Source organism: Colletotrichum graminicola (genome assembly GCF_000149035.1).
Source record: "Colletotrichum graminicola M1.001 genomic scaffold supercont1.17, whole genome shotgun sequence".
Taxonomy (NCBI): domain Eukaryota; kingdom Fungi; phylum Ascomycota; class Sordariomycetes; order Glomerellales; family Glomerellaceae; genus Colletotrichum; species Colletotrichum graminicola.
In genome coordinates, this window is record NW_007361021.1 from 396,737 (window position 1) to 423,232 (window position 26,496).

Below are 26,496 nucleotides of genomic sequence, written 5' to 3' on the forward strand. Positions count from 1 at the left end.
ACGGAGTCAGCCATCTAGAAGGCTATCCTTGAACCAGAAAACTTGGGTGAGGGAGGGAAAGACGCGTTTATGGCGTGTATCCGAGGTGATTCGGGTTGGTTGGATCGGGGGATTCGGTGTGGTTCGGCTTAACAACACCAGCTAAAGATAATGCAGGTGGGTTCCCCCTTCACCTAGAATCCAAGATAGAGCGAGGTACCTTGGCCGCGGGAGCTGAAACGGGTGATGGGGGCAACATGCGCTGGCGAAAAGAGCAGTTAAAGACTACACGCTGACATGGTTTATGCGAAAGCTCCTCCATGGAAAGTTCTCTTTCTCGTCGTCCAACGAAAAGAAGGGGTCTGTTGGGTGGGTAGCGAGGATGCTGGCAGGAGAACCACGGTCGGTAATGGGCGAGGCAGAGTAGTTGGTATCCGGCAATCAGCTGTCGAATGCCTGTGTCGGGTTGCGCGCTGTAGGTAATTGTCATTGCCTCGGCCACCCACGCAACTACCTACATAGTAGTGACTCGTGGAAGGTGTACATAGCTGGGGTTAGAGTGGACGTGGGTGCGCGGGGCCCGACGGGGGGGCCTGTCAGGGGGTTGTGGTTCCCCGAGATCCTGGCTAGCAACCCGCCATCACCCCGCGTCTTCAGCAAGTGTGACTAGCCGTCTTGCGGCTGTCGTGTCGGCCACGATAAAGAGGCACGTGCAATGCAATGATTTACCATCGAGTATCGGTTTGTTTTGGACTTGCGTCAATTGATATTGACTGCCATGCTGGCACTGAGCCGAGGCTTCTGGGGCCAGCACCGCTTCTGCGGAGGTGCCTCATTGTTTGGCATCCGATGACTCGACTTGACTCGGCTAGAGTACGCACGGGACTTTGCAGAGATTCAAATCATCCGAGTTGACATCCTTCGTGATCACGCATTGACCCTAGTTTGCTCCCGCATGGGCCGTCGGCCTTCTTCGTTCTGTAGTTGCGTGTCCTTTCTTAACGGTCTCGTCCGTATGTCCCTGTCAGCAAGCTTGTCACCTTCATCGCTTCTCATTTGGCATTGGTATCTTGGGTATAATGTAGCCGTATCAGGCTGATTCAACCTCCGTCTCCCCAAGGGCTGCCACGAACGCCCTTTTCTTCTCCTCGTAAACCTTCATCAACTTCTTGTTGTTCAGCGCCATTTGAGCTGCTTTCTGTCCTGCCTCCTTCTTGTTCAGGTCGCTCCCCGTCCCTAGGAGTTTATTCTTCTCTCCCCACCCGTCCAGATAGACACCGACGGTAAAGAGAGCCAATTTCTTGTTGTACTTATCCTTCTTGTTGGCGCTAGGCATGTCTTCGTATCGGATATTGATGCCTTTGGCACTGATTATTTGGCTCAGCCGGACCTTGGGCGGAACTTGAGTCTCTACCGTCGTAGTCCCGCCCAGCTCCTTCACCATCCCCATCCCAGGATCCCGGGCGTTGGTTCTGATTTGATCTCTGATCGTCCTCGCCCACAGCGTTTTCAACCATTCTGCGGCCCGGGAAAGTCCAGAGACCGGATCCGAGAGGGCAATCGCGGCGACATATGCCTCGAACAAATCTCCGTGAACCTTCTGGATCTCGTGTGGCTTGGCCATGGCGGGCAGGGTCCCGTTAGGCCTATACTCGGAGGGCAGCTTGGCCCTTTCGAAGAGCTTGTAATGTGCAGAGTACTCTCCGAGATTGGAGTTGCGGATGAGCAGCTCTCTCAATTGGGAACATTTTCCAGTAGGCAATCCCCCGAAGGTCTGAAAGATCAGAGATGATGAGATCAACTCAAGGTAGGCATCTCCGAGCCACTCAAGACGGTCGTAACTAAGGTCGGTCTTAGTCTTGGCCATACCAACATGAGTGAAAGCTGCCATCTCTAGGACTGGGTTCGAGATCTTGGGGAGAGGTGGCATCGAGCTTGGGATGTCTGCGGGTGTCCATGGTGTGACTAGGGTGAAAGAAGGAATTGGAGGTGCGGAGGGCGTCGGCGAAGTTTCGTCCTTCTTGGTTGACAAGGCCTTTTTTAAAGTGGTTAATCGACTGATCGGGTTCTGGTATGATGGTGTTGGGAGCTTCATCGTGCTTACACCGGTTTCTCCCTCTTTCTCATCCTGGGCGGATCCTTCGCGAGCCAGTTGCTTGAATGAAGGTAGTAGTCTCCTACTCAGGCGTCGTAGGTTTTGCAAATCCCCACTCTCAAAAGATGATTCGGACTTCAATTTGGACAATGTCTGAAGGCAATTAATGAGTTCATCGCTGTGGTCGAGAAGTAATCCTAGCGCCTCATGTTCTCTGTGTCTTCGCTTGCTTGGAGGCAGCGCTCCTGAGCTTGAGCGCTTGCTCATTCTGCTGTTTTCAGACCACCAGATGATTCCCGAATTTCCCCTCTTGGAGCTCGAGACACCATATAATACTCGAAGAATGTTCAGTAGAAGAAGTTGAATGCTGAAAATATTGAGTGACGTTGTTTGCAACTTTTACATGCTTATTTCACCCATTGACAAAAAAGATCTGGGCACTTTGGACGGTGGAGCCTAGTGCTACACTTCAATGAGTGGACACCCAGCACCCCAGTGCGACAGGGGAGAGAGATATCTATGTCGGCCATTCAATGACCCGATATCCGGGACCAATTGGGCGTCGCGGCTTGGTCCGTGTGGGGCCAACGTTGGACTTCGCGGTTTGCCTAGCTAAGCTTGCTCGACTTCGCGACAATTTTCCGATGATCGCCTGACAGCGTTCTTAGAATACAGGCAAAGATGAGTGTCCCACGCGCGAGGTTGTTGGACCTCATGAGGGTAATTCCCGACGCTATATTAAAATGTCAGAACCTACTTATTAATTGAATGTAATAGGTCCAATGCGAAGTCTTTGCAACAACATTCAACCCGGAGGGATTACGAACGGGAAACAAGATCCTGCGCCAACGCCTGAAGGGACCAACTCTCGCATCCTACTACCCGCGCAAGGTGCTCACCATCAAAGACGTCCAGAGGGAATTTGGCCCTGAACTCACGACTCCCGACGTGGAAGAGTTAGACCGGTTGGAGCATATTGCTGGGTATGCTTGAGAAGAAGGGACGTGACAATGAGCTGCTGCTAACGCACAACGTAGTCTGAAGGCAAGAGGCAAGAGTGCGCCCAAGAAGCTGAAATCGAAGCGTAAGGCCCTCTTCCTCCCCTAATGTGCACCTTGATTCTCGAAGGAAAGTACTAACCATCTAGCAGCTGAGCCGAAGAGGAAATGAGACCCTTATGCGAGACCGTCTGTACGATACGATGTGCAACTACTGAATGAATTGCCGGACCCATATTCGCCGAATTACCCTGTAAACTGAGATGCTTGGATAGCTTCCGTCTATCCCCCAAAACCAAAGCGATTTCCCGACTCGACGACTATCGTGCGGTATATGGACAGGTTAGGAACCACGAAACACCACACCCGGAGAGACGGTGCTGCGGCTCACGGTCAGGGGGCGCGTTATAGAAGGATGTTTGTAGAAAGGGCATGCGATGTAAAAAAAAAAAAAACATAACATGGAGTATGTCGATGCTAAAAGTCACAAGCATGCTATGGATTACGCAGGCTTGTTCTGAAGTATATGTTTGGGTACCTATTTCAAAATTTGCGACTGGCTGATGTTCGTGGCGTAATGTGGTCGATTCTTCTCGGTTGCATTCAGCTAGCTGATTAATTGAGAAGAAGGCAAGCCCTATCTTTCCGATATTAACCTCAAATATTTCTCAGGCCATGATTCGCGATGCCTCGAGTTGGTAATGCTGCAAAAGAGGCACCTGCCTGTTGGTCTGGAGGCAGCGTATCTAAGGCAAACAGAGCCAGGCTCTGTCTGATGGCAATAACCACACAGTGCTGTATGTAATGCTACCTGTCGGGCAGCGTATGATTCTCGCTCACTGGGACAACGGGGTCGATCACCAGGCATTTCAAATCACAGAAAGTTCAGACAGGCGCCAACGTACCTGTCTTGTCCAGTTATCCCCTGAAGAGAGGAGCTAGGGCTGTCGCTGCTGATTGGCGATCTCCTTCCAATCTTCCACAAAGGCAATAGCGAGTCTTTCCTCCGATCAACTCAACGGTACATCACACCTACTTCACCTTGGACTCAGCCTGGCGGCAAAGCATCCCTTCGCTACCTCGCGATTACCGAGTTGGAATCGGAAATAGGGCAACTAGCTTCGAGCAAAGATACCTGGCATATCCAAGCTTACTCCTTCCCTGCGTTGCCTTCCGCTCCTTCCTCCTTCTACTTCATCTCCTCCCGAAATTTCGACAACAAAATCCTCAGTTCTCTCCACCTCTAACCACTACAAAACCTCTCACTCCACTGCAGTAAGAAAACTCCATCCGCAGTTCTTCATCTGCGATCCCTTACAAAGGAATCTTTCCCATCTTGTCTGCCACCTTAGGACAATACCCCTGCCTATTTACTGTAAAGTATCGACCCTCCGACAAGACATTGTACCCAGCGCCGCGATGTCCACACCTCCCTCTACGGGTGTCATCCCCCAGCGAAGCTCTCCGGGATTTCAGGAGACTCGCCTCCAGGAGAACAGCAAGCAGTCTCCCGAGGTAGCTGCCAAGGTACGTGCCATCCCTTTGACAACCGTCATGCCTGGTCGTCGACTGCCTTAGCGACCCAGGTCCCTACTACGAATCAAGGAACACGCGTGATGGGTAACCGAGCTGACAATAATCCAAGGATGTCCCAGCCTTCAAGCAGAAGCCGACCATTGTAACTCTTGGTACCTCCAAGCTTGTCAATCAGAATGCTCTTAAGGTTGGTTCTTCCACTCGCAATCTGCCCTCTCGCTCACAGCGACGACAGAAGAAGACCAATCAGGAGTCGGCTACTGTTGCTGGCACGAACCCTATGGACATGCTGCTCGCCAAGTTGTCGGAGCAGCAAGCCGCCCTCGACCAGCAGAATGAGGCCTTGAAGAGCTCGGATGACAAGAGCTTGTACACGCGCGGTTTCGACCAGTCTACCGCAACGACCAATTCCGTTCCCATCACTCCCGCGACGGACACGTTCCCCACGACTGCCCCTGCAACCCGCCCAGCCAGTGCCACCCTTAAGGAGAATCACGGTAACATGGAAGAGGTTCTCCGACTCAAGCTGGAGCTTGCTCGAGCTCAGACCAAAATTTCTCGTCTCGACCACGAACTTGCGCAGTCACGCTCCATCAAGCAAGAAGACATTCCAATCCCTCAGACGTCAGCCCGCTCCGGCATGTTCGGGGCCGAGAACCCTTGGAGCCCGAACGATGACAGCTCCTCAGATGTTGGCGCCCCTTCTGTCGGCGGGTACGGCCGTTCTCGCCCTGCCTGGGCTAGCCACAGAGGCCCCCCTCCCTTTTCCAATCATGTCATGCCCACACCCTCATCCGATTCACAGTCAGTTGGAGGTGATTGGTACGGAGGTGGCCGTGGTGGTTTCAACCAGGGCTACATGGATCCTGTTGGCCCCTACTCCATGGCGGACGGTCACCGAGGTGATCGCACAAGCTATGACACTGAGGTTTTCTCACGGCCCCCTAGCAGTCGCCGGAACAACCGGTTCGATAACAGTCGATGGCCCTCCCCTCAACCGTACGGCGGATCCAACATTAGTGGTCAGAACTATGCCGGCTTCACACCTTCCCCTGCTCCGTTCGAGGCCATGAGCGGAGGCCCGGGCAGCACCACCGGCAATATTGGTTCTGGCATGTACCAAAGCTATAATCAGCAGCCCATTGGCAGTCAACTCTCGCCTCACGCAACCGAATTCACCACTACTGATGGATGGAAGACGGAGGTACGTCGGGGGAGCCAGAGTGAAAAAACAAGACCCAGCGAGCTAACTTGTGATTGCAAATAGTCTATCGCCACCGAGGGCCAGACATACCTCCCAACTACTGAACCTCTCAACTACCGTCGGCTGTTGGACCGCAATGTCAACTGTAACTGGAAGTACATTGTGGACAAAATTGTCTGCAACAACGACCAGCAGGCGTCTATCTTTCTACAGCAAAAGCTTAAGGTCGGCACCCCAGACCAGAAGTACGAGATCGTCGAGGCCATTGTCGCTCAAGCATACCCTCTCATGGTCAACCGCTTCGGCAACTTCCTCGTTCAACGTTGCTTCGAGCATGGGACCCCGGAGCAGGTGGTCAAGATCGCTGAGGCCATTCGCGGCAATACTCTCAACCTTTCCATGGACCCTTTCGGATGTCATGTTGTGCAAAAGGCATTTGACTCTGTCCCCGAGGACTACAAGAGTATCATGGTTCAAGAACTCCTTCGCCGAATTCCCGAGACCGTCATTCACCGCTATGCTTGCCACGTCTGGCAAAAGCTTTTCGAGCTTCGCTGGTCCGAGTCCCCTCCTCAGATCATGAAGTTTGTCAACGATGCCCTGCGAGGCATGTGGCACGAAGTCGCCTTGGGTGAGACTGGCAGCTTGGTTGTCCAGAACATCTTTGAGAATTGCCTTGAGGAAGACAAGGTATGTTGCCATATGTTTGCTCCAGAAAATACAGTGCTTACCAAAAGTCCAGCGTCCTTGCATCGAGGAGGTCCTTGCCAACATCGACATTGTGGCCCATGGTCAATTCGGAAACTGGTGTATTCAGCACATTTGCGAACATGGCGCGCCGGCTGACCGCAGCCGTGCCATTGACCATGTCATTCGCTACGCTGCCGAGTACAGCACCGACCAGTATGCCTCAAAGGTTGTCGAGAAGTGCCTCAAGATTGGTGGAGGAGAATTTCTCAGCCGTTACCTCGACCGAGTCTGCGAGGGACGACTTGACCGCCCTCGTATCCCTCTTGTCGACATTGCCAGTGATCAGTACGGTAATTACCTTATTCAGTACATCCTCACCCATTCCGGCATGCAGCATCGCGAGGTGGTTGCTGCCCACATACGCAAGCACATGGTGTCCCTTCGGGGATCCAAGTTCGGCTCCCGTGTTGGTATGCTTTGCACTAACCCAGCCGTCGCGACTCGTCCTGGTCCTGGAGTTGGTCCTAGCATGAACCGGATGGGCGCTGGTCCTCGCTATGGTGGTCCTGGTGGCGGCTACCGTTAAATCATGTCACGAAGGTCTCGAAACTGTTACGAACACCCGTCAGCTGCTATTACGATGTCTCTGTGGTTCCTCTTTCCCTTTGATTCTTTCACACTTCATCGATTTCCTTCCACTCTGACGAAGTCACGGCAACACCTCATTTGTCCGCACTCACGAAACATCTTCCTCGGCCATTAATTTACAGATCAGCTGTCATCCTACGCTCGGTAGGTTATCACCTGCCAGAGTGCATTGGACACATCATGGTTATGGATTTTGCAATATGGAGGAGGTGCGCCGGTGTGGTCCTCGAACAAACCCTGCCTGGGTGTTGGACCTGCACGACGAGGCCCTACCCAGAATGCTCTCATTTATACATGACGGCTCACTGACACATCCAAGTATTCAATTGATACGTCCTTAGTTTAATCAGCTCACGGAAAGGAAAAATTGGAGGAGCGCCAGGGTGGACGAGTGGGCAAGCATGGAATATCAGAAAGACAACGGCAATGATTGTATGTAGTAAGTATCACATTCCAGAGACTTTGGAGTGTGGCATTGGTCCGAATTGGACAGTGTCTGTGGCAGTCCTCAACCAGCCATTAGATAGTTCTCCTAGAATGTGCACCTTTAAAAAGTTTCTGTTTCCTTGACTAGGTCATTGACTAGACACAGCTTCCCCCCAGAAGCCTCGTTGTCTCTTCGAACCAGTGTCTAACGCCGCCTTTCACTCGAATATCATTCCTTTCTACCAAACGCCGCACGAATAAATTTGAAGATAACCCAGACACTTTGCCAAGGGTTCACGTCTCTTTAGTTGAAATCTCAGCCACGGGCGCTGCCACATCGTCCAATTGCGGGAATTCAGCATCAACCATAGGATGCCTCTCGGCCTCGCCCGCGGTGACTTCTGCAGCCGATGTATCCTTCTCCCAAGGTTTCTTTGGTACCGCACGTTTTCCAAATGGTTTGACAGACTAAAGAGTCAGCTGGTAATGGGACAAGAAGGGGGGAAGAGTTAAGGGGGAAGCAATGAAGGGAACCTACCGCGTCTCTGACGACCGTGTCTGGGATCTGTCTGATGCCAGGGATAGGAATCCCCTTTTGAATCATCTCCAGCATCTGCGCGAATCCAATGGGGTACGCGGGCTCGTCGCCCCCCGGGGACGGGGCGTCTGCTTGTGAGGGCGGTTTGCGCTCGACGTATAGGTCTGCCTTCGGGGCTGCTGCTTGCCAGGATGGCGTTGATTCCGAGGCGGCGACGACGTCGGCGTCGGCGGCTTTTTCTTTTCCTTTGCCGGTGCTCAGGTCTCCCAGCTTCGAGGTCAGGCCCGGGATGTCGTCTGCCGAGGCAGCGTCTCGCGTGTCCCGGGCCTTGTATTCCTCGGGCAGGATGTCGGGGGGCGTGTGGGCCGGGTGCCTCGCGATCCAGTCTTGGTACCTAGCGAAGTCGATGGCGACGCCGATGCGCTGGGCGTAGTAAAAGATGCGGGCGTGGATGGCGAGGTCGGAGGGGGACCCCCGGGGGTTCTCGGTATTTGGGTCGCCGAGGATCGCGTTCAGGCCGGACTTTGGGGCGGGGGCAATTAGTCTCTCTTTTCCTCTTTCTCTCTCCCTCCCTTTAGAAAACGGAGGCGGAGGACGTGTCTCCCCGGGACGGAGCAACACTCATACCATAAACGCCTTGTCCTTCTTCCAGGGGTAGGTGTCGAAGGCCTTGAACATGCCGTCCTCGTCGGTGATGGCGCGGATGCGCTCTGCGCCGGAGAGCGTCGCCATTGCGAAGATGTCTCCAGCTGCAATCCTTCTCTCAGGAAACTGGGAGATCGGCCGGGTCTACGGGTTTCGTGGTGGTGGGGAGAGCTCCGGTTTCTTTCGTCGACTGACGTCGGTGCCGAGGTTTGGTGGTGAGCATCTAGACCCGGCCAGAGACAGCTCGGGGGTTGGCGGGGGAGGGAGGGAGGATGAGCTTGGCTTCCGATAAGATAAGCGACCGGTATGTACCCCGCGAAACGGGGGCCTTTGGTGGGGGCTGAGCGGGACTTGAGAGGGCATTTCTTGGCTTTGGAGAACCTAGGCGCTTTAAGAATCTCGCCACAACATCCTTGTCCGTGTCTTGGTTCAGCGTGGCATCTCTCGAAAACTTGGTATTACTCTTATTTCCAATGGTGTCACTGTTGGGGGATACCGATGCTGCACTCTGGAACACTATCTCGTGTTCGTTCGTTTCCTCTCGCTCGAACATTGAATGGGCCCCTGGAGCCATGTTGTCTGTTTCCCCGGTGGCTGACCATTTCTTTCGGAACGTTACCCACGTAAAGCCGCAGAGCGCCAGGTGCGGCCAATAAGGCGGCCGGCAACTTAAGGTTATTGTTTGAAAGGGGACGGACTTGTTACGGCAGCAGCCGGCAAGATGCCTATTACCCTAACTTACATGATGTGGAATATTGGATCATGATTTGAACATCGGCCCACAGACATCGAAGGTTTATTTTCACCCGTGAAGATAGATACTGGCATCGCGGTACTCGAGCATTACCGAAAACACTTGAACCCTCAACACAAACTGACAGAGGTTTGGTACATCTTAATTGCTAGATTTATAGTCTATCTTCTATGTCACGGAGGGTCTACGAGCACGCTCACGGTTCACGAGCGGCGGGCCATTTTTCTACGGTGATTTTCTTGTTCTGTGTGGACGAGAAGCGACAAGACTACTGCGCACCCACTTCTCCACTGCCTCCCCTACAAGCAAGTCCCCATAATATCAAGGAAAGAGTCCAAGTTCGCAGAGACTGAAAAGAGACAAGTGTGTGTGCGTATGTGTGTGCGAGATCCATCTAGACTTGAAAGTTTGTGTATAGCAAAGCCGCCGTATCGAGCCAGCATCGCTCTTAGGGTCCGCTCCACATAGAGCCCCTCATCGTTACCGATGAGGTCCCATGTACCTCCTTGTGTCATGTGTGTAGCAATATGGCGAGCCGAATGGGGCTGCCTTCAAATCGCTCTGTTTCCCGTGGAAAACGAGCTGATATGTCGTGGATAATCCGGTAGAAAAAAAAAGGGGAGGAAACGTCTAGAATGTCCATGGCAGGAAAATATGCTAGACTCGACCCACCCCTCCCCGTACTGAACGCCAGTAAAAGCAGCAATCACGATTGCTTAAGTTCCCTAAAAGCAGTTGTTGGAATCCAATAAACCCTCCGATGCAAAAGTTGATGTTCTTTTTCTTTTCAAACGCCATGTGGTATGCTTTTAATTATGCTGGAAAAGGACGCTGATGGACTCGCCGTGGTGGACACGGCGAATGGCCTCCGCAAAGACGGGGGAGACTGCCGCAATTTAGCACAAGTTCAGACACCCGCGGGTCCAGCTGAGAACTCACCGTCCAGGTACTCAAGCTTGGGGCAGAGTCGCATGTGATCCCGCTGAGGGACCGTGTTGGTGACGACCATCTTGTCGATGGCCGAAGCGTTAATACGCGGGATGGCGTCACCGCTGAGAATACCGTGGGTCAAAAGGGCGTAGATGTGAGTAGCGCCCTCCTTCTTGAGCAACTTGGCAGCTCTGGTAATGGTGTTGCCGGTGTCGATGAGATCGTCGACGAGGATGCAGACCTTGTCCTTGACATCGCCCACCAGCATCATGCTGGCGTTGCGCTGCTCGGTGTACTTGGTCGGGCGTCGCTCCTGAAAACATATGAATTCTGCGCCCTCTTGCGGAAACTTAACAACCTACCTTGTGAATCAGGGCGAAAGCCATGTCCAGCTCATCGGCGATGGCAGTAGCGCGCTTGGCACCGCCAGCGTCGGGGCTAATAACAACAGCATCCTTGTAGTGGGGGATATTCTGCTGAATGTACCTCTTGATGAGAGGCTTGCCGTACAAGTTGTCGACGGGGACATCGAAGAAGCCCTGGTATTGAGGATCATGAAGATCCATCCTGCAATCATTAGCGATTGCTCCTCCCACAAGCAATGTAGGGATGCAGTAGGGCAGAGTATGAGAAAGCTCTGGTGGAGTCGGCAACAATAGAGGCTCAGGCGCAAGAAAGCATTTTACACCCGGGGAGGGTGAAGGAGTAAACCTACGTGATCTGTTCATTTGTTAGCTTTGCTTTCAACATCTTATATGCCCCAGGCGCATGCTTTCATGCATTGGCCGGCTTTGTTCTTAAGAAAATTACATACCACATGGTCCGCTCCAGCGCAAGTCAATAGGTCTGCAACCAGTGTGCCAGCTTGGGCAACCCACTGCTTGTAGCCAGGCTTGGACTGGAAGCCGTTGATATGATTCTGGTTCTCGTAGTCGTGGGTGGTGTAGCTGAATTGCGAAGAGACAGAATCCTGGTGGGGACGGCCGTTGCCATTGCTGTTGCCATTGGTCTTATGTTCGCCGTTCTTGAAGTATTCAGATGATCCGTTCATGCCGTTGGTTCGCTCCTCGTTGAGCTTGCTCTTGGCTAGCTTAGAGGCAATGCCATCAATGCCGTTGGGGAGGCCAGCGCTGCGCGCAATGCCCGGACCGGGGGTGGAAGGCACACTCTCGAAGGTGTAGTTCTTGGAGGCTTCTGTCGATGACTTGGAGAGGGGCGCGCCAGACTTCCTGTAGGGGACGTCGGGTTGTCTCGAGTACGGGAACAGAGGCATGACGGCAGTGACTCTTTTGGCGGAGCCGGTCTTGCAGGCAGATATCATGATGCAAAGGTCCATGAAGCCATCGTTGACAGAGCCAGACGCAGTCTGTATGATAAAGACATCCTTGCCGCGCACAGAGTCTTTGATCTCACAGCGACTCTCGCCAACTGAGAACTTGGACAGAACGCGCTCACAAGGGTTCAGGCCCAGGTTGTTGCAAACACTGTTGACTAGCTCAGGATGGGTGTTACCACCGAGCACAATAATATTGCGAACCATGATGGGTATTGACAAGGTCTCCTAGGTGGGATATGTGTGATATCGAAGGGAAGGATAGATGTTTTTTTTTTCTTCGATCGGGCGAAACCGGCGATGTTCGAAGTTCAAGTTCGGCACCTCGTCTAGGCTGGGCCTGAGGTTGGAGAGGGAAGAAAAGACGTTTGAGTCTGATCTGTGATTCTGAAATACGTAGGTTGGGAAATCGAGGGCTTGAGGAGATAGGTATGTAGGCGCGAGTAAGGGTACGAGGGTGGGATGTCGTGTGCCAGTTGGAGAACCGCAAGCGAAAGAGCCGGTGTCGGGTTTGCTCCCAGCGTCAAAAATCTGCTAGTGGGGTGCAGGGCGACGTCACAGGGGATTGGAATGTACCGAGGCCGAGAGTATGCGCAGGGTTGGGTTTGGGAGAAGATAGCGATGCCGAAGGGGGATCGAGGGCAAACGGCGAGGTAAGAGGGGGAAGGCCTCTAGAGAGAGTTGCGATCACAACGGGAGCATGATGAGCAAGCTCAAGAAGAGAGAGGAGGAAAGAGAGAAAAAAAAAAATAGCTGGTCAATCAGCGGGGGGGTTTCTCTGAAGCTGGGGTCGTCAAGAAGTTGTAAAGGAAAATCTCTGAGTGGGTAAGTATGTTTGGGATTGGCAGAATTTGGGGGTCGGGTGCAGTCGCCGTGCCATGTGGGTTTGGGGGATGGTAGGTAGGAATGTTTCTTGGTGGGGTACAAAGTGAGGATACACAGGGTATCTACACAGGGTGGCTAGGCCTACTAGTAGAGCCGACCTTTTTAGGTTAGAGCGCGCGCATCGTTGGTGTGTTTCTCATGACTCCGGCCTCTGCCAGAGATGTTGCGCTAAAATGCCTCTTAGCCATGCAATATGTTTTTTTTCGGGCTGTTGCCGAGTCTGCCAGACGCGCCGAGCCTCATGGAGGGTGTCGGGAAATGCCTAAAGTACCTGTGTCGCAGTAGGTAGTCAGTGTACCTGGCCTGGGGCGAGACTCGAGAGCCGTCATGACGGCTCAGCGGCGTAAACCTTTATCACCATACAGTGCTGAGACAATTCTTCATACAGGGAGGCCTGTAGTTCATGAGAGTTGTGGAACGTACGGAAGCCTGTGCGATCTTGGGAAGGACCGCCTTGTACTCTTGCCTTGGTAGGTACAATGATGGTATAGCAAATAGGGGAGTCATCTTCGAAAGCTCTGCCTCGGATAGGGAGGTTTAGGTACGAGGTTCCATGGTATGGTGTTTCTATCTAGAAACCTTATATTGTGTTGAGTACTGAGCATGTTACTTCGACTGTGTACGAATGACTGTGTATACGGCCTTATTGTGTACCTGTACAAGCATATGAGCCTTGTACGCGTACCTTGGTACGTATGATGATGCGCCTGTGACTCTTCCTGATATCCGAGATGTGATATACCGTAGACATTCTGCAGTCCCATGCCCCAAAAGCCCAAGTTACTATCTGTACTTCCTGATTGCGCATTCCAATGCAACGCGTATCTCGGAGAAAAATAAATACCGCTCATATACCTAGAGACCATTGCTCAATGCAAGGAGAGTCAGCTAGTGCAAGCGAGGTGCAGGAGACAACGCCGGCCGTCTTCTGAATCGAGAGCCGCCAGCGTTCGTCTCCCACCCACCCTCTCATTAGGTAGTATTGCGCAATCCCAGATCCGGTACGTACCTTGCGACAATTTAGCACATGGCAGGTGGGGGAATGGGCTTTGCGATTGGAAACCTTGGGCCGCCTCGCTGCAGCCACATTTTTCTTTTCTTTTTCCGTTTACCACCTTCTACGGATACTCTTGCAGGTGATTGCCAAACGCGGGGCATCCAACGAGTTTGCGGCAGAACAGCAACCCTTCCTAGCTAACTTCGGTATCGTCACGTCTTTTTTTGCTATAAAACTCTTTTTTGAAATAAAACCCGATTGCCGCGATACGTTACATCGCTGTCTTACCCTTCTCACCTTGTCTGGCGTCGGACTCTCTGGTCGCCTACACACGCCGACCCTGACTTTGCATAGCAGGAGTCCACAGTGCCCTGTGTTTGTGTTCTCCCCCCTCCCCCTCCCCCTGCAGAGTTAGTTCAGCCCTGGTCAAATAAAAAAAGGAACCGCCTTAGACGTCGCCCAATGTTGTGTGACCCGACCTGTTAACTCCCGTTTGGTTCTGTTCTATCAGGGACAAGGGGACGCTGTCGGCTTAGCCTCACCTTGCACACCGACACGACAAATTTCGCCAAACATCAAGCGCAACCTGCATTTCTGCCCTTTTGCAAGCTTACAGCTCCGTTTGCCGATACCCCGTCGCCGGGTATTCCCACGCTGAGCACACCAACTGCCTCGCCTACTTTTGTCTCTGAGATTCTAACCTGGTTTCTTGAGTGCTCGCCAAGCTCACCTTCAGGATGAAGATCCTCGAGGCTCAGTCAGCCCTTCTGACCAACTATGAGGTCTATCAGCACTTGGACGAACGCAAGCTTGGCCAGAAGAAGCGTGGAGAGCGTCGCGGCCCTGGCAATCTGGAGGCACTGGCAAGAGATGTAAGTTTCTGGGATTTCTTCTCTTGCTATGTTCATGCAACCGAGAAAACCAAAACAGTCCAATGAGTCTTGGGTATTGCTCCTGTGTAAAAGACTCGGTACTGACTTATCCGGTCTAGCTCCTTCAGTACCTGCGCACACCACCCAACCCGTTGAGCCAGGACCCCATCACCTACCACCCGGGCTGCATCTCCCAGCTCCTGGAGAGGCTCCGTCCCTATGACCTGGCCAAGGGCGAAGTCATCATGATCATCAACCTCCGGCCCGCGTCCGTAGCCGCGTTGAACACCGTCATCGAAGAGATGTCGGAGCGCTTCGACGAGAATCAGCAGGAGGAGATGGTCAACATCATTGCCGAAGTCCTCGGCACGTTCCCTCAAGATGAGGGACAGGAGGAGGCCGGCGACGAAGGTGCCGCTTAGGAGGGCATCTCCAACCGCACTCCGCATTCCACTCCAGATCACGCCTTGCCCTTAGACGTCTCCTCCCCTTCTCGGTGGTGAAGCTTGCGAATGATCAACTGGCAGACGACAACAACCTCTACATGACGACACATCCGCCCTCCGTCTGCCCGCCCGCCTCCTTCCGCGTCAGCACTGCCGTTTTACAGATATCCTCAAACGCCAGCTTGATGAGCTCCCCCGTCACAGCAGAGCACTCCATGTATCTGTCTATGCGCATCTCCTGCGCCTGCTGGTAGGCTTCTTGGGGGTAAATGATGCCGTTGGGGTCATCCTCAGATCTCAGATCTCGTTTGAGACCCAGCATGAGGATGGGCAAACGGTCAGGTCTGCGGAAGGACAACTTAACTTCCTTGAGCCACTTTCTCAGATGTTAGATATGGACCGTGAAGGGCTGGAGGGACGAGGAACTCACGTGTCTCCTCACGTTGATGAGACTGAGCCGCTGGCTGATGTCGTAGCACAAGATGACGATGTCGGGGTCAAGGAGCTTCCAGTTTTCGGGGCTATTTGTATCATAGAACTCCAAACGGTACGGGTTTTGGCCGAGCTTGATCTCGAAGACAAACGGTTGATCAATGTCTCTGAGCAGCGTAATGGGGCCGCTTCCTTCGCGTGCACTGAGCCGTCTACTCGGGGTGTTCAACGCGACATTAGCTGTGGCTCCTCACGTAGGATTCTCACGAGGGGCATACGGACGAGATGAACGATGTCTTTCCACATTTTTCATCACCAACTAGTAAGATTTTGATTGAGTCTCCGTCCATGTTGGATGAGCCACGCTTATTGTCCGTCGGGTGACACTCTGATAACGGATGTCTGGTGACAAATGGCGCAGCGACTGGGGGAGCAATGGCCTAGAGAGTGGAGACTCTCAGCCACACAGCACAAGCCACACTTCTTTTTCCAACAGGGGGCGAGAAAAAAAAAGTTTGGAAAGAAGCCATGCGCCAAAAGTTGCCAGCGACTGTGACTCCGCGGCATTGCCCCTCCAAAGCGGCAGCTAACGAAGTAAGAAAGGTACCCGCATGGCGGTGCTCTAAAAGCCGACCCCTCCAAAATTCGGCCTCATATGGGAAACAGAGGGCTTCATGAAGCCCTTGCATGAAATACTGAGGGGTCTCTATATTCAAAGCCCGCGAAGCCCACGTCTGATCCTGTCCAGACGCTCAGTCGGCCTCTTACACGAACGTCGAGGGAATCCACCCCCTTGCCCACCTAGTCAACGGAATTATCACCACAGCCGTCTCACTCGCCGGCCTCTTACTTACCCCTACCACGCCACGCCAGCAACAACCCGGCGCCTGAGCACCGCTCCCATCGCGAAGATGGTCGACGCCAGCGGGAGGTACCACTCGTGGGAGAAGGACCGCCTCATCGCGCGCATCAGACAGCTTGAGCACGCGCTCGAAAAGCAAAACGACGCCTCGGCGCGCAAGCCCAAAGTCTTCCTGACTGAACAGGGTAAGGCTGTCGGTTCTTAGGCAGCTGGGGGCACGGTGGTACGATAACAGCTAAAGCTTAGAGCGAATCAATGGTCTCTCGCGCGAGAATGACCAGGTGGCGTAGCGCTCGAGCGGTTCTCATGTAATCTGCTCCAGATGTAGTCGATCCTGAGGTGAAAACTGGCCTAGTTGTTCAGTTAATCTCGGTTACGCAGAGTCAATAGACCGGTGACGCCGCCAGATCGGGCTCTCTGACGCTCCTTTTTTCGACCGAGATCCCCCACTGGAATGCTTTCCGAAGAGCAAGCTAAACCGGGGGGTGCCCACAATCATCTGCCCGGGCTTTTTTTCCAAACACGTTTAAACCGTGCGGCTTAACCGAATTGGAGGGGTTTCCGAATTTGAGCGCAAGAGATTACTGTGCCAACGAAAGAAGAACGTGGCGTCTCCACCCATGTACCATATTACAGAGTGTGGTGTTGACTATACTCCATTCGCCGGCGCTTTGTTGCTAGGGTTAGCCTACTAGTTCCTCCTTTCAGTACGGCACGTAATAGAACCTTATGCCGAGTAACTGATACCTTCGTAGACATAGGTAGTACCACAGGGGGCCGGCGTCGGCTCCGGCACGGCGATGCCAGATGCCGCCGGCGCCGGCGCCCCGCCCCCGGCAAAGAAGCGGAAGAAGGATGCCAAAAAGATAGACGCCTCCCGCTACTCGACGCGCTTCATCGCCCTCAAGCTCGCGTACCTGGGCAAGCGCTACGGCGGCTTCGAGTACGCCGCCTCGGCGAGCCTGCCGACCATCGAGGGCGAGCTGTGGAACGCGCTGACCAAGGCGTGCCTCATCTTCCCCGAGGACCCGGACGTCGTCAACTTCGACTGCTGCGAGTACTCCAAGTGCGGCAGGACGGACCGCGGCGTCAGCGCCTTCGGCCAGGTCATCGGCCTGCGGGTGCGGAGCAACAAGCCGCTGCCCAAGAAGCCGGAGGAGGAAGCCGCCGCTGCCGAGGCGGAAGAGGGGGACACGGCGATGGCAGGGACCGCCGAAGAGGAAGAGAAGAAGAAGAGGCAGGAGCAGACGCAGAAGCAGAAGAAGAAGCCCGAAAAGGAGTGGGACGACATCAACGACGAGATCCAGTACGTCAAGGTGCTCAACCGCCTCCTCCCGGACGACATCCGAATCACCGCTTGGTGCCCGTCCCCGCCGCCGGACTTCTCGGCGCGCTTCTCCTGCGAGGAGCGGCAGTACCGCTACTTCTTCACGCAGCCGGCCTTCACGCCGACGGCCGCGACCTCGGACGGCACCCCGAGCGGCCTGCGGGAGGGCTACCTCGACATCGAGGCCATGAACGAGGCGGCACAGCGCTTCGTCGGCGACCACGACTTCCGCAACTTCTGCAAGGTCGACGGCAGCAAGCAGATCACCAACTTTGAGCGCCGCATGTTCGAGGCCAGCGTCGGGGAGGTGCGGGACGTCGGCTCGGCGCTGCCGTACCTCGGGTGCAGTGCTGCCGACGGCGGCCAGCTGCCCAAGGTGTACTCGTTCAACATCCGCGGCACGGCGTTCCTGTGGCACCAGATCCGGCACATGGTGACCATCCTCTTCCTCGTCGGCCAGCGCCTCGAGCGGCCGGAGCTCGTTACGGAGCTCCTCGACGTGGAAAAGTCGCCCCGGAAGCCCAACTACGACCTCGCCCACGAGACGCCCCTGGTGCTCTGGAACTGCGTGTTCCCCGGCGACCCCGAGAGCCGGACGACCGCCGGTGCCGAGGGCGCCCTGCGCTGGGTGCACGGCGAGGCCGATGTCGTCGAGAGCCTGTGGGCGCACTACCGCGAAAAGAAGATGGACGAGCTGCTGGCCAACCGGCTGCTGGACCTCGTCTCGGGTCAGGTGCAGGGCACCGAGGCCAAGGCCAAGGGGAAGCGGGTGTTCCAGGGGGGCCACGAAGGGAAACTGGCGGGCGGGTACGTGCCGATCGCCAACAAGCAGCTGACGCCGACGCCTGAGGAGATCAACAACCGGTTTGCGCAGCGCAAAGGGTTCAAAGACTCGGACGCGATGAGGGAGTCCAAGAACTGGAGGAAGGTCATCAAGGACGCCAAGCAGGCGGGCGCCGCCGCCGCCGCCGCCGCTACGACGGTCGGAGACGGTGATGAGTAGTAATAGGCCACAGACATGGCGACGAAACAAAAATAACCAGTAAAAAAGAAAAAAAAAAGGGGGGGATTGAACATCATGAATTCGTTAAAAAGGGGGCTATGTTGCCGGTCCGGGCTACACCCCGCCCTGCCACCTCTCGTCCATCTTTCTAGTGTTGCTGCTCCCGCTGACGGTCCCATCCGCCTCCCACAGGCACCCCCTGACCCCCCTCCACACCGTCTCGACAATCTTTTTGCGCGGTAACAGCCTCGGAAACACAACGACGAGGTCCTCCTCGCCCTCGACGACGACGATCAGGTAGTACCGCACCTCGAAGCCGCGGAAGGCCTCGTTGACGAGCACGTCCTGGATCTTCTCCGTGGGTATGAAGCGCGTCGCCGCGGCGGAGAGGTAGCTCCCGCTCGTCGAGCTCGTCTGGATGCCCAGGCCGCGCAGGACCAGCAGGCTCTCGGTGGTGTGCTCGCGCCGCAGCGTCGCATAGGCCGCAAGGAGGCAGCCTGGCACGAGGGCGGGGAGGGGCACCGCGGGGGACGCGGCGACACGGTGGGCGAGGTGGCCCGGCGCGGAGGCGTGGATGAAGTGTAGGGCCCGCCGGAAGGCGCTGGGTGAGAAGAACGCCTCGTCAGGGGTCCTCGCCGGCGACTGGGAGAAGTAGGGAGCGGCGTAGGGGGACTGCGACCAGGCGGCGTGGAGGAGGAGGATCGTTGAGAGGAAGACGACGATGCGGAGGACGAGCAGAAGGCTCGAGAGGAGACGGATGGTTAAAGTCTGGGGCGGTCTAGTCGTGACTGTGAACTCTGCAGTTGTTGGCGAGGGGCGCCGGACGTGGAGGCGGGGGGCGGTTGTGAGCATCGTGAGGAGGTCCTGGGTTCGGAGTGGTATGGAGAGGCCGTCGCTAGGGTGCCATTGAGAGTGTACAAAGTCGCGCCAGCTCGAGGAATCCAATTGGGGCCTGGGCGAAAAAGGGCTCTGGGGTCGCAGTATAAAATCGTGGCTTCACCTTCGATGAAGACAAGCCGAGACAAAAGCTCATAGCTCTCAGGTCGGTGTTCGGTGGAAACCTCCCCCGCCGCGAGTATGGCAGGCACATGCACGCAGCGTGGTGGTGTCCCTCCCAGCTGTCGCCAGCTCGCTTACCTCATCAAGTGGGTGCACGTTCCTTACCGCCCTTCCAATACTACTTGTAGACAAAGTTTGTCAAAAACTACCGGCTGTAATGGTCAAATGGTTGAAGGCTTTCATTATTCTTCTTCCGCTACCCCATACACATTGGAACCCTCTAGCGGCGCCCAGTGCGAATGCTGCGGTGGCCACTCACTCGCATGGGTAACCTGCGATCGCTGCAGTGGCCCTAAGCAATGAAGATAACACTTGAGGGAGGTTTCACTCTGCAGAGGTATCTTCACCGTCGCATGGCGTGCTGGATTACGATCGCTAGGGGCTTGGGGTACTGGTTGAAGATGGAGATGCCGACTCCAATATTTTTGGCATTATCCATGATGATAATGCATGCACAGTGCTACACACACAGGGTTCAAAACTGGCTGCTGACATTTCCCTTTTCTATTTTTACCTCTAATCCAGTCGGCTAGGATTAATCAAAGACTTGGCTAGTTAGATTCATGTCTTTTAAGTCATAATTACAAAGGCGCACGCACTAAAAGATAGGTTGTATTCTTAGTATTTATCCTGTACCTCGCTTATCTTGACGAACAGCTATGTACCACATCTACTTAAAAAGAAATAACGTCAATCGCTCCCGAGTCAGACGACATTAGGAGCAAGCGACAAGAAGAAGAAAATAATAAAAACAGATGGGAAAACCCCATCCCTTCAACTAGATGAACAAAGATGCCGTGGGGCAACATTGTAAGGCACGCGTTTCCAGCACTTTTCGGTCTCTTTTCACTCTCACCACACACTCTCCTCTCGCTCAGCCTCACCACAAGATGCCGTCATTCTGAGATCCTCTGGCTTTTCTGTTTTTCTCTTCCCTCCCAGGACCGGCCCGTCCGTCACCGACACCACCACCTGGCACAGGTGTCGTGTACTCATGTATTTTGCCTCGCGGCTATGGTCGCCCGCCCCTCCATTCCGAGATCCAGCCTATCATCAGTCGTCATTTGAGAAAGGAAGAACGCAAGAAAATCAATAAACACGGAAGAAAGGCGGTAGAAAAAAAAGAAAAAAAGAAGAGTAAAAAATGTTCGCTCCTACGCGCTTAGCAAATTGTTGAAGGATGGACTCGAAGTATACAGAACAGGCTACTCCTAAATCTGCTGTTGTTCTTGCAGGCAACGGTCGCACCGCACCGCAGAGTGTGGTTTGTTCGTGTTCCGCCTGTGGGTTGAAAAAGTAATGGTATCAAGATTCATCGAAAAACGCCTATCGCCATGCAACGAATCGGAACGTGTTGTGTGTAATGATAATTAGGGATGTTTGGGGGGGGGGGGGGGGGGGGGTTCAGATCATCTCGCTCTGGTGCAGGCCGGTAGACAGGCCCTTCTGTGCCATGACGGGAGACCGCACACCTTCGCGACCGTAGTTCGGCACGCTTTCGTAAGGCGCGTATTCGTAGTCATCTTGTCCGCGAGGGCGGCTGGAGGGTTCCTTACGGGAACGGCTGCCGGACCGGAAGCGGTCGGTAGCCTTGGAGATACGGCCGGCAATACTGTTGTCACGCTCAGTGAAGCTGCGGCCGCGGCTGTGGCCCTTTGACGCCGGAGGGGCCGGCGGCGGGAGGACCGGAACAGTGGTGTCCATGGGTGCGGCCATAGTCGCCGGAGCTGGCTCGTCGTCGTCCATGATAATCTCGATCATGCCAGATCCAAGGCCGCCGGCGTGATTGTGAGCGGCGTACGGAAGAGGTGCCGGTGGTGGGGGAGGGGGCATGGCGAGGTGCTGCAGCTCCTTCAACATTGGCGGGGGAGGCGGCGGCGGCGGGAGAGGCCCGTGATTGTTGCTCTCCCGAGACTCGCGTCTGGCGCGGATCATGTCGTCGACGGTACGAATCTCCTGTATGTTGCCCCTTCTCATTGAAGGACCACGGGACAACCCCTTGCTGTGAGAGCTTGATCCTCTCGGGGATGGGGCGTCAGGGGGAATCGGTGGGGCGGACATGCTGCGGGGGATCATGCCACGAGGCGGAGGCTGGTAGACCGAAGATGGCAGCTGGTAAGTCGTCTGCGGGAGCAGAGTGAAAGACTCGACCTCCTTATCACTGTTATTGGGAGACTGCTGCTGAGGAGAGGTTGCTGGAGAGTGACGCTGCGCAAAGGTCGCTGGGATCGGGGGCACCGGGACGTTGTTTCTGTCCTTTCCGGACTCAATGATGAGGCGCATGGCCTTTGGGGTCGCAGGAAGCCCGATGTGGACGTTGGAATTGCTGCGAGCGTACATGCTCCTCGATGCCGAGTCTGCGGTGTGACTGCGAGGGGGAAGCTCGACGGCGCTGGACGACGGCTCGATGCCGATGCGGATCTGACTGGGATGGGGGATCGGGGGCGCAGAAGGACGCTGGGCAAGCGACTTTCGGCGCTCCTCGAGCTCGCGCGCGGCTTCTTCCTTCTTGCGTTGTCTATCATCCTTCATGGCTTTGAGGTCTCCGGCGTGCTCGGTGGAGGCGGCACGCGACTTTGATTGGGTAGGCGCGACATCGCGGGGCTGGTCTGGGACCTCACCAATTTGACGGCGGCGACTCTCGGATCGGTCTCGTCGGGGAAATTCTCTAGTGAGCTCAGGAGAGAGGGCCTTGCGGGATCCGTGCTGACTAGTGCTCCTGTTGTGCCTGTTCCTAAAGTTCTCTTGTGCGATGACGGCCTTGACGTAGTCTTCCTCATCTTCGGATCCTTGGTAATGAACCAGGTTGGCTGAGAGTGGAAGCGGCGACGAGGGTGACCGGGCATGGGAGCCGCCGCCACGGTCCGCGCTTCGCCCGCGGAGCTCGAGTGCAGGAGGGCGGTTTCTAGTCTCAGGGCTTCTGGCGCGACCCTGACTGCCTCGGCTGGACGTACGACTGGTGCCCTTTCTGCTCTTGCTCGACTTTCTCACTGTGGCAGGATCTACAACCTCCGGCATCCTGGGAGTGCTCAAGTTGATAAGGTCCTCGGGTGACATGGGGATAGGAGAGGTCGGCGAGCGCTTGGGCTTGGGCCAGTTGCGGCTTGAGGCGCGACCACGTTCCGATGAAGCCTCACGGGAAGTCGTCTTACGAGTGCGGCTGTGATCGCGATCACGGCCACGAGAGCCGTCCCGTTTACCCTCGCGGCTTGAGTGTCGGCTTCTCTGTTTTCGTTGCTGAAGCCGCTGGGCAGTGTCGAGGCTGTGGATGTAGTCCTGTCGCCCGCCATTGGTGTTGTTGCGAAGACTTTTGCTTGTGGTGGACTGAGATGTGGCAGAGCTTGCGACGGATCCCGGACCGCGACGTCGAGAGGGCCAATGGAAGCGAGTCGAGGATGAAACAGACTGTTCAGGTGAGGTGACCTCGTTTGCCATGCTATTAAGACCCGCGAGTTCGAGATGGAGGCCCTTTGGCTTGCGATCCCGAGAACCGTTGCGTTGAGCCATGTTGCCCTCCATTTTCACAAGCATCCTGGCGTCAGGAGACGGCGGAGGAGCCTCCCTTGTCCGCACCGTGATCTTCTTGTATTGGTCACGCATCATCATGGGGCTCGCGGTGGCGGCCCTCTGCAGGTTCAGGCCGGCCGCAAGGTTATCCTGTTCAGCAGAAGACATGCGCATTTGCATGATACGCCTGGACTCTTCGCCTTCGGCCTGGAGCTGGTCGCGGGACAAGTCTCCAGGGATCTCGCCGATGGAAGGGAGACGCTTGCGACCGAAACCAGATGCTCCAGATCTCGCTGAGTTCGGCGTGTTGAACTGACTGCGGTTCGATGGACGAATGAAAGCGGTGGTCACGTCGAAGCCGCCGGGAGAAACAGCAGAGTCCGCAATAGGGGTCGGACCGGCGGCAATGGGTGTCTGCCCACCATCTCCTTGAGAAAAGAATTTCGACTTTCCGGTTTGCTCGCCGAAAGACGTGATGAGCTTCAGGGCGGACGTCTTGGCGATGCTCCTCTGAGGCCCGCGGTTGATACCGGGGGGCGATAACGGCGGCGATAGCACTTCGGGGATGCTCTCAGTGAGGTTCTGGTTGATGCTTTGAAAGGTGATTTGGGCGGCGGAAGGAGACGTCCAGGGCTCATCGGACTCGGCCCCAGTACAAGCGAAGCTGTTTGGTGGTTAGCTGTGCACACCACCCTGCTTAGATGGGCAACTTACCATCGGACTGCAAGCTGCTGTTGCCCGTGCATGACAGCCCACTCTCCCCATTTCTTGATTATGGCTGACTGCCGCTCCCAAACAGCAGGGTAGAAAAGGCAAGTCAGAATGAGAGCTTCCATGTACTTCTTGTGGGAGATGTAAATCTCGATGGCGTCATTGTAGTCGCCCATTCCAATCAGAATAGTGACCGCAGCGTGAAGATCGCCATGCTCCAGCAGTCTCTGGACATAAGCGCGTCCCAGCTTGTGTTGCGAGGCTTGACCTCCAATACCGCTGAGGGCTAGCAACATCCAGTCGGAAGAAGTCATGGAGGCTGAGCTCGCTGCCATAACATCAGCATCAATATCTCCAAGCCACCTCATCAGCAGGATGCGACCCGGTGAGCCGGCGTTGTGTCTGCTCAATTCCTCCCGGACCAAATCCTCAATCCCCTTGTTCCATCCGAAGATGGTGTTCAGCATTTGCTTGCGAAGATCATCGTTCGTCAGACGGCTATTGTCAGGAGCGACAGGGTGCTTGTAAGGAATATCACTAAGTCGGCTTCTTGTATACTTGAAGAGGTCATGGACCTTGCTGTCAACCGGGCTTGGTATAACCTCATTTCGCAGGCGTGAGGGCTTGGAGCGACGAGAACGGTACGAAGACATTGATGTGCCGGTCAACATCGACGTTCCGCTCATGGAGTACATGTCTCTTTCCTGGTACGGTGCAGCAGATGACCTCAAGGACGAACCGGCCGAGATGTATGTATTTTCGGTCATGCCTCGTGATACAGCCGACGAAGGGTAGCGACCGGGTGTCCGAGACCCTCCGGATGACTTCGAGATGGCAGAGAGCCCGCTGCGGCTAGAGGCCGCGCTTGCAGTGTCAACATCATAGGGGTCGGGCGCCTTGGGGGTGCCCGTGTCACTCCGACCGACAATGCGATCGAACGGAGACAGATGATCTTCGTCGCTCTCGGAGATTCCCAATTCAATCGTGCCAGAGGTAGCATCAGAATCGGTGGCGATTGTTGTCGAGGTCTTCTGGCCTTGCTGTTCCTCGATGGAGACCGGCGGTGACGGCGGCAATAGGTTAGCAGGATGCTGGACGTTGGCCACAATGATCGACGGCGTGTTGAGGTCAAACTGCTGAACCGTGTTGTTGGCTCCGAGTGTGAAGAGGCTGGCTCCGGGCCCGTACACGGCCAGGCCTCTGACATGCTCGAGCGTTGGGATACTGTCCCAAGTAACATGCTTAGTACGGACATCCCACGACAGTGTTTCCCTAGTGTGATCAATGTCAGCGTAAGTTCTAAGCGCGCGCGTATGTCCAAGTGGCAAGGAATGACGTACGAGTCGGAATACTGGATGATTCGGCCGTTCTTCGACCAGCCCATCCAGTTGGGTCCGCTTTGGTAGTTGTCGGTGCGCTTGAGGATTCTCACGACCTTGGCGGGGTCGTCACTGCTGTACGACTTGGAGACGCTCCAGACTCGCAGGTCACCATCGTGCGTCTGGGACGCCAACATGTCCGACTTCTGCCGAGACGAAGAGGCATGCCAGTTCAGCGTGACTATTGGCGAAGGCGCTCTAGAGGTACCTAGGTTGTGTAGAATAGTAAATCGCGGTTGCAAAGTTGCGACCAGCAGAGAGCCGTTTTGGTAACTATATGTGGTTAGCATCTTCTTATCAGGTTTGTTGTAAGTGCCAAGCCTACCCTATTGCAAACGTCCGACAGTCTGCGGCCGGTGCAAGTGCTGTCACTGCGATCTGGTCAATCGTTCTTGAGGAGATATGTTCTGATGTGGTGGGCTCGAACAGAATAATGTTGCCCTGAGTGTTGCCTGAGGACTGTGTTAGCAGCCTCAGCATAAGCACCTCACGATGCAAACTTACCGAACGCGACGTTGCCGTTGCGCATCCAAGAGGCAGTCGTCAGATGCTCGTATGAAGCAAAGCGAGCCACTTCGTCGCCCGTCATGATATCCCAGACAATTGCTGTCTGCCCGGCATCGTAACTGACTACCAATCTTCCCGCTCCAATCTCGCTCTGGGTATCGACTGCGAGCAACTGAACTTCATCCGAGTGCCTCGAAAACCTCCTCTCGATTGTGAGAGTGTCGTGGTGGCAGCAGACGATGGATGATCCCTGCGCGTAGAGGAACATGGACGCCGTGGCGGCGCAAGGCTCGAAGTAGCGCATAATGTTGGGCTGCGACATGGTGAAGTCTTGCATCTCATTGCTCCGGCCCCTTTGCGACGACTTTCCGGAGCTGACGGTAGCGGTTCGGTTTCTTGTGGATGTGGCCATAATGGCACTATATCTTTTTTCGGATTTCGATCTGGTGCAATGTTAGTCGGCAGGCCGCATTTGGGGAGTACAGCTTCTAGGCAGGGAGACGGCTACAGTTTCCTGTACGCCGGCAACCTCTGAAGCCCTCTCAACCCAAGAATTAAGTGGGCGGCTTTTGTGAGACATGTCTACTCACCAATCCGTGGCTATTACAGCACCGTCCGGTTGCTTCGTGGCGACAAACCAAAGGCAGTCGGGAAGCTACACCTCTTCCACTTCAGCTATCACATGAAGCACTTCCCAATGTCCGTTCCCGGACCGGCTGTCCTTCCACGTTTC

The 26,496-nt window shown here is 55.0% G+C and overlaps 10 protein-coding genes across 10 annotated transcripts; 4 read left to right on the forward strand and 6 right to left on the reverse strand.

The window, feature by feature from the left end:
- Positions 1-1,069: 1,069 nt before the first annotated feature.
- On the reverse strand, positions 1,070-2,074 carry GLRG_05166 (RNase3 domain-containing protein; the record flags this gene model as incomplete). The annotated part of the gene is made up of 1 exon (XM_008095851.1): positions 1,070-2,074. One exon carries the CDS (start codon positions 2,072-2,074, stop codon positions 1,070-1,072), a length of 1,005 nt encoding a protein of 334 aa, XP_008094042.1.
- Positions 2,075-2,755: 681 nt separating this feature from the next.
- Positions 2,756-3,244, forward strand: GLRG_05167 (uncharacterized protein; the record flags this gene model as incomplete). Its single annotated transcript, XM_008095852.1, has 4 exons — positions 2,756-2,794; positions 2,852-3,057; positions 3,112-3,158; positions 3,225-3,244. The coding sequence occupies 4 exons, from the start codon at positions 2,756-2,758 to the stop codon at positions 3,242-3,244; spliced, it is 312 nt and encodes a 103-aa protein (XP_008094043.1).
- A 1,247-nt stretch (positions 3,245-4,491) lies between these two features.
- GLRG_05168 (uncharacterized protein) lies at positions 4,492-7,088 on the forward strand (the record flags this gene model as incomplete). The annotated part of the gene is made up of 4 exons (XM_008095853.1): positions 4,492-4,599; positions 4,718-5,812; positions 5,876-6,502; positions 6,555-7,088. 4 exons carry the CDS (start codon positions 4,492-4,494, stop codon positions 7,086-7,088), a joined length of 2,364 nt encoding a protein of 787 aa, XP_008094044.1.
- A 782-nt stretch (positions 7,089-7,870) lies between these two features.
- GLRG_05169 (uncharacterized protein) lies at positions 7,871-8,846 on the reverse strand (the record flags this gene model as incomplete). The annotated part of the gene is made up of 3 exons (XM_008095854.1): positions 7,871-8,044; positions 8,115-8,636; positions 8,742-8,846. 3 exons carry the CDS (start codon positions 8,844-8,846, stop codon positions 7,871-7,873), a joined length of 801 nt encoding a protein of 266 aa, XP_008094045.1.
- A 1,476-nt stretch (positions 8,847-10,322) lies between these two features.
- Positions 10,323-11,983, reverse strand: GLRG_05170 (ribose-phosphate diphosphokinase; the record flags this gene model as incomplete). The annotated part of the gene is made up of 4 exons (XM_008095855.1): positions 10,323-10,399; positions 10,453-10,756; positions 10,806-11,029; positions 11,254-11,983. The coding sequence occupies 4 exons, from the start codon at positions 11,981-11,983 to the stop codon at positions 10,323-10,325; spliced, it is 1,335 nt and encodes a 444-aa protein (XP_008094046.1).
- A 2,412-nt stretch (positions 11,984-14,395) lies between these two features.
- GLRG_05171 (RNA polymerase III subunit C17) lies at positions 14,396-14,952 on the forward strand (the record flags this gene model as incomplete). The annotated part of the gene is made up of 2 exons (XM_008095856.1): positions 14,396-14,530; positions 14,650-14,952. 2 exons carry the CDS (start codon positions 14,396-14,398, stop codon positions 14,950-14,952), a joined length of 438 nt encoding a protein of 145 aa, XP_008094047.1.
- A 118-nt stretch (positions 14,953-15,070) lies between these two features.
- GLRG_05172 (uncharacterized protein) lies at positions 15,071-15,758 on the reverse strand (the record flags this gene model as incomplete). The annotated part of the gene is made up of 3 exons (XM_008095857.1): positions 15,071-15,352; positions 15,407-15,620; positions 15,691-15,758. 3 exons carry the CDS (start codon positions 15,756-15,758, stop codon positions 15,071-15,073), a joined length of 564 nt encoding a protein of 187 aa, XP_008094048.1.
- A 561-nt stretch (positions 15,759-16,319) lies between these two features.
- On the forward strand, positions 16,320-18,600 carry GLRG_05173 (tRNA pseudouridine synthase A; the record flags this gene model as incomplete). The annotated part of the gene is made up of 2 exons (XM_008095858.1): positions 16,320-16,463; positions 17,032-18,600. The coding sequence occupies 2 exons, from the start codon at positions 16,320-16,322 to the stop codon at positions 18,598-18,600; spliced, it is 1,713 nt and encodes a 570-aa protein (XP_008094049.1).
- A 114-nt stretch (positions 18,601-18,714) lies between these two features.
- Positions 18,715-19,452, reverse strand: GLRG_05174 (GPI-GlcNAc transferase complex; the record flags this gene model as incomplete). Its single annotated transcript, XM_008095859.1, has 1 exon — positions 18,715-19,452. The coding sequence occupies one exon, from the start codon at positions 19,450-19,452 to the stop codon at positions 18,715-18,717; it is 738 nt and encodes a 245-aa protein (XP_008094050.1).
- Positions 19,453-21,063: 1,611 nt separating this feature from the next.
- Positions 21,064-26,175, reverse strand: GLRG_05175 (uncharacterized protein; the record flags this gene model as incomplete). The annotated part of the gene is made up of 5 exons (XM_008095860.1): positions 21,064-23,830; positions 23,881-25,149; positions 25,218-25,529; positions 25,582-25,708; positions 25,761-26,175. The coding sequence occupies 5 exons, from the start codon at positions 26,173-26,175 to the stop codon at positions 21,064-21,066; spliced, it is 4,890 nt and encodes a 1,629-aa protein (XP_008094051.1).
- Positions 26,176-26,496: the final 321 nt, after the last annotated feature.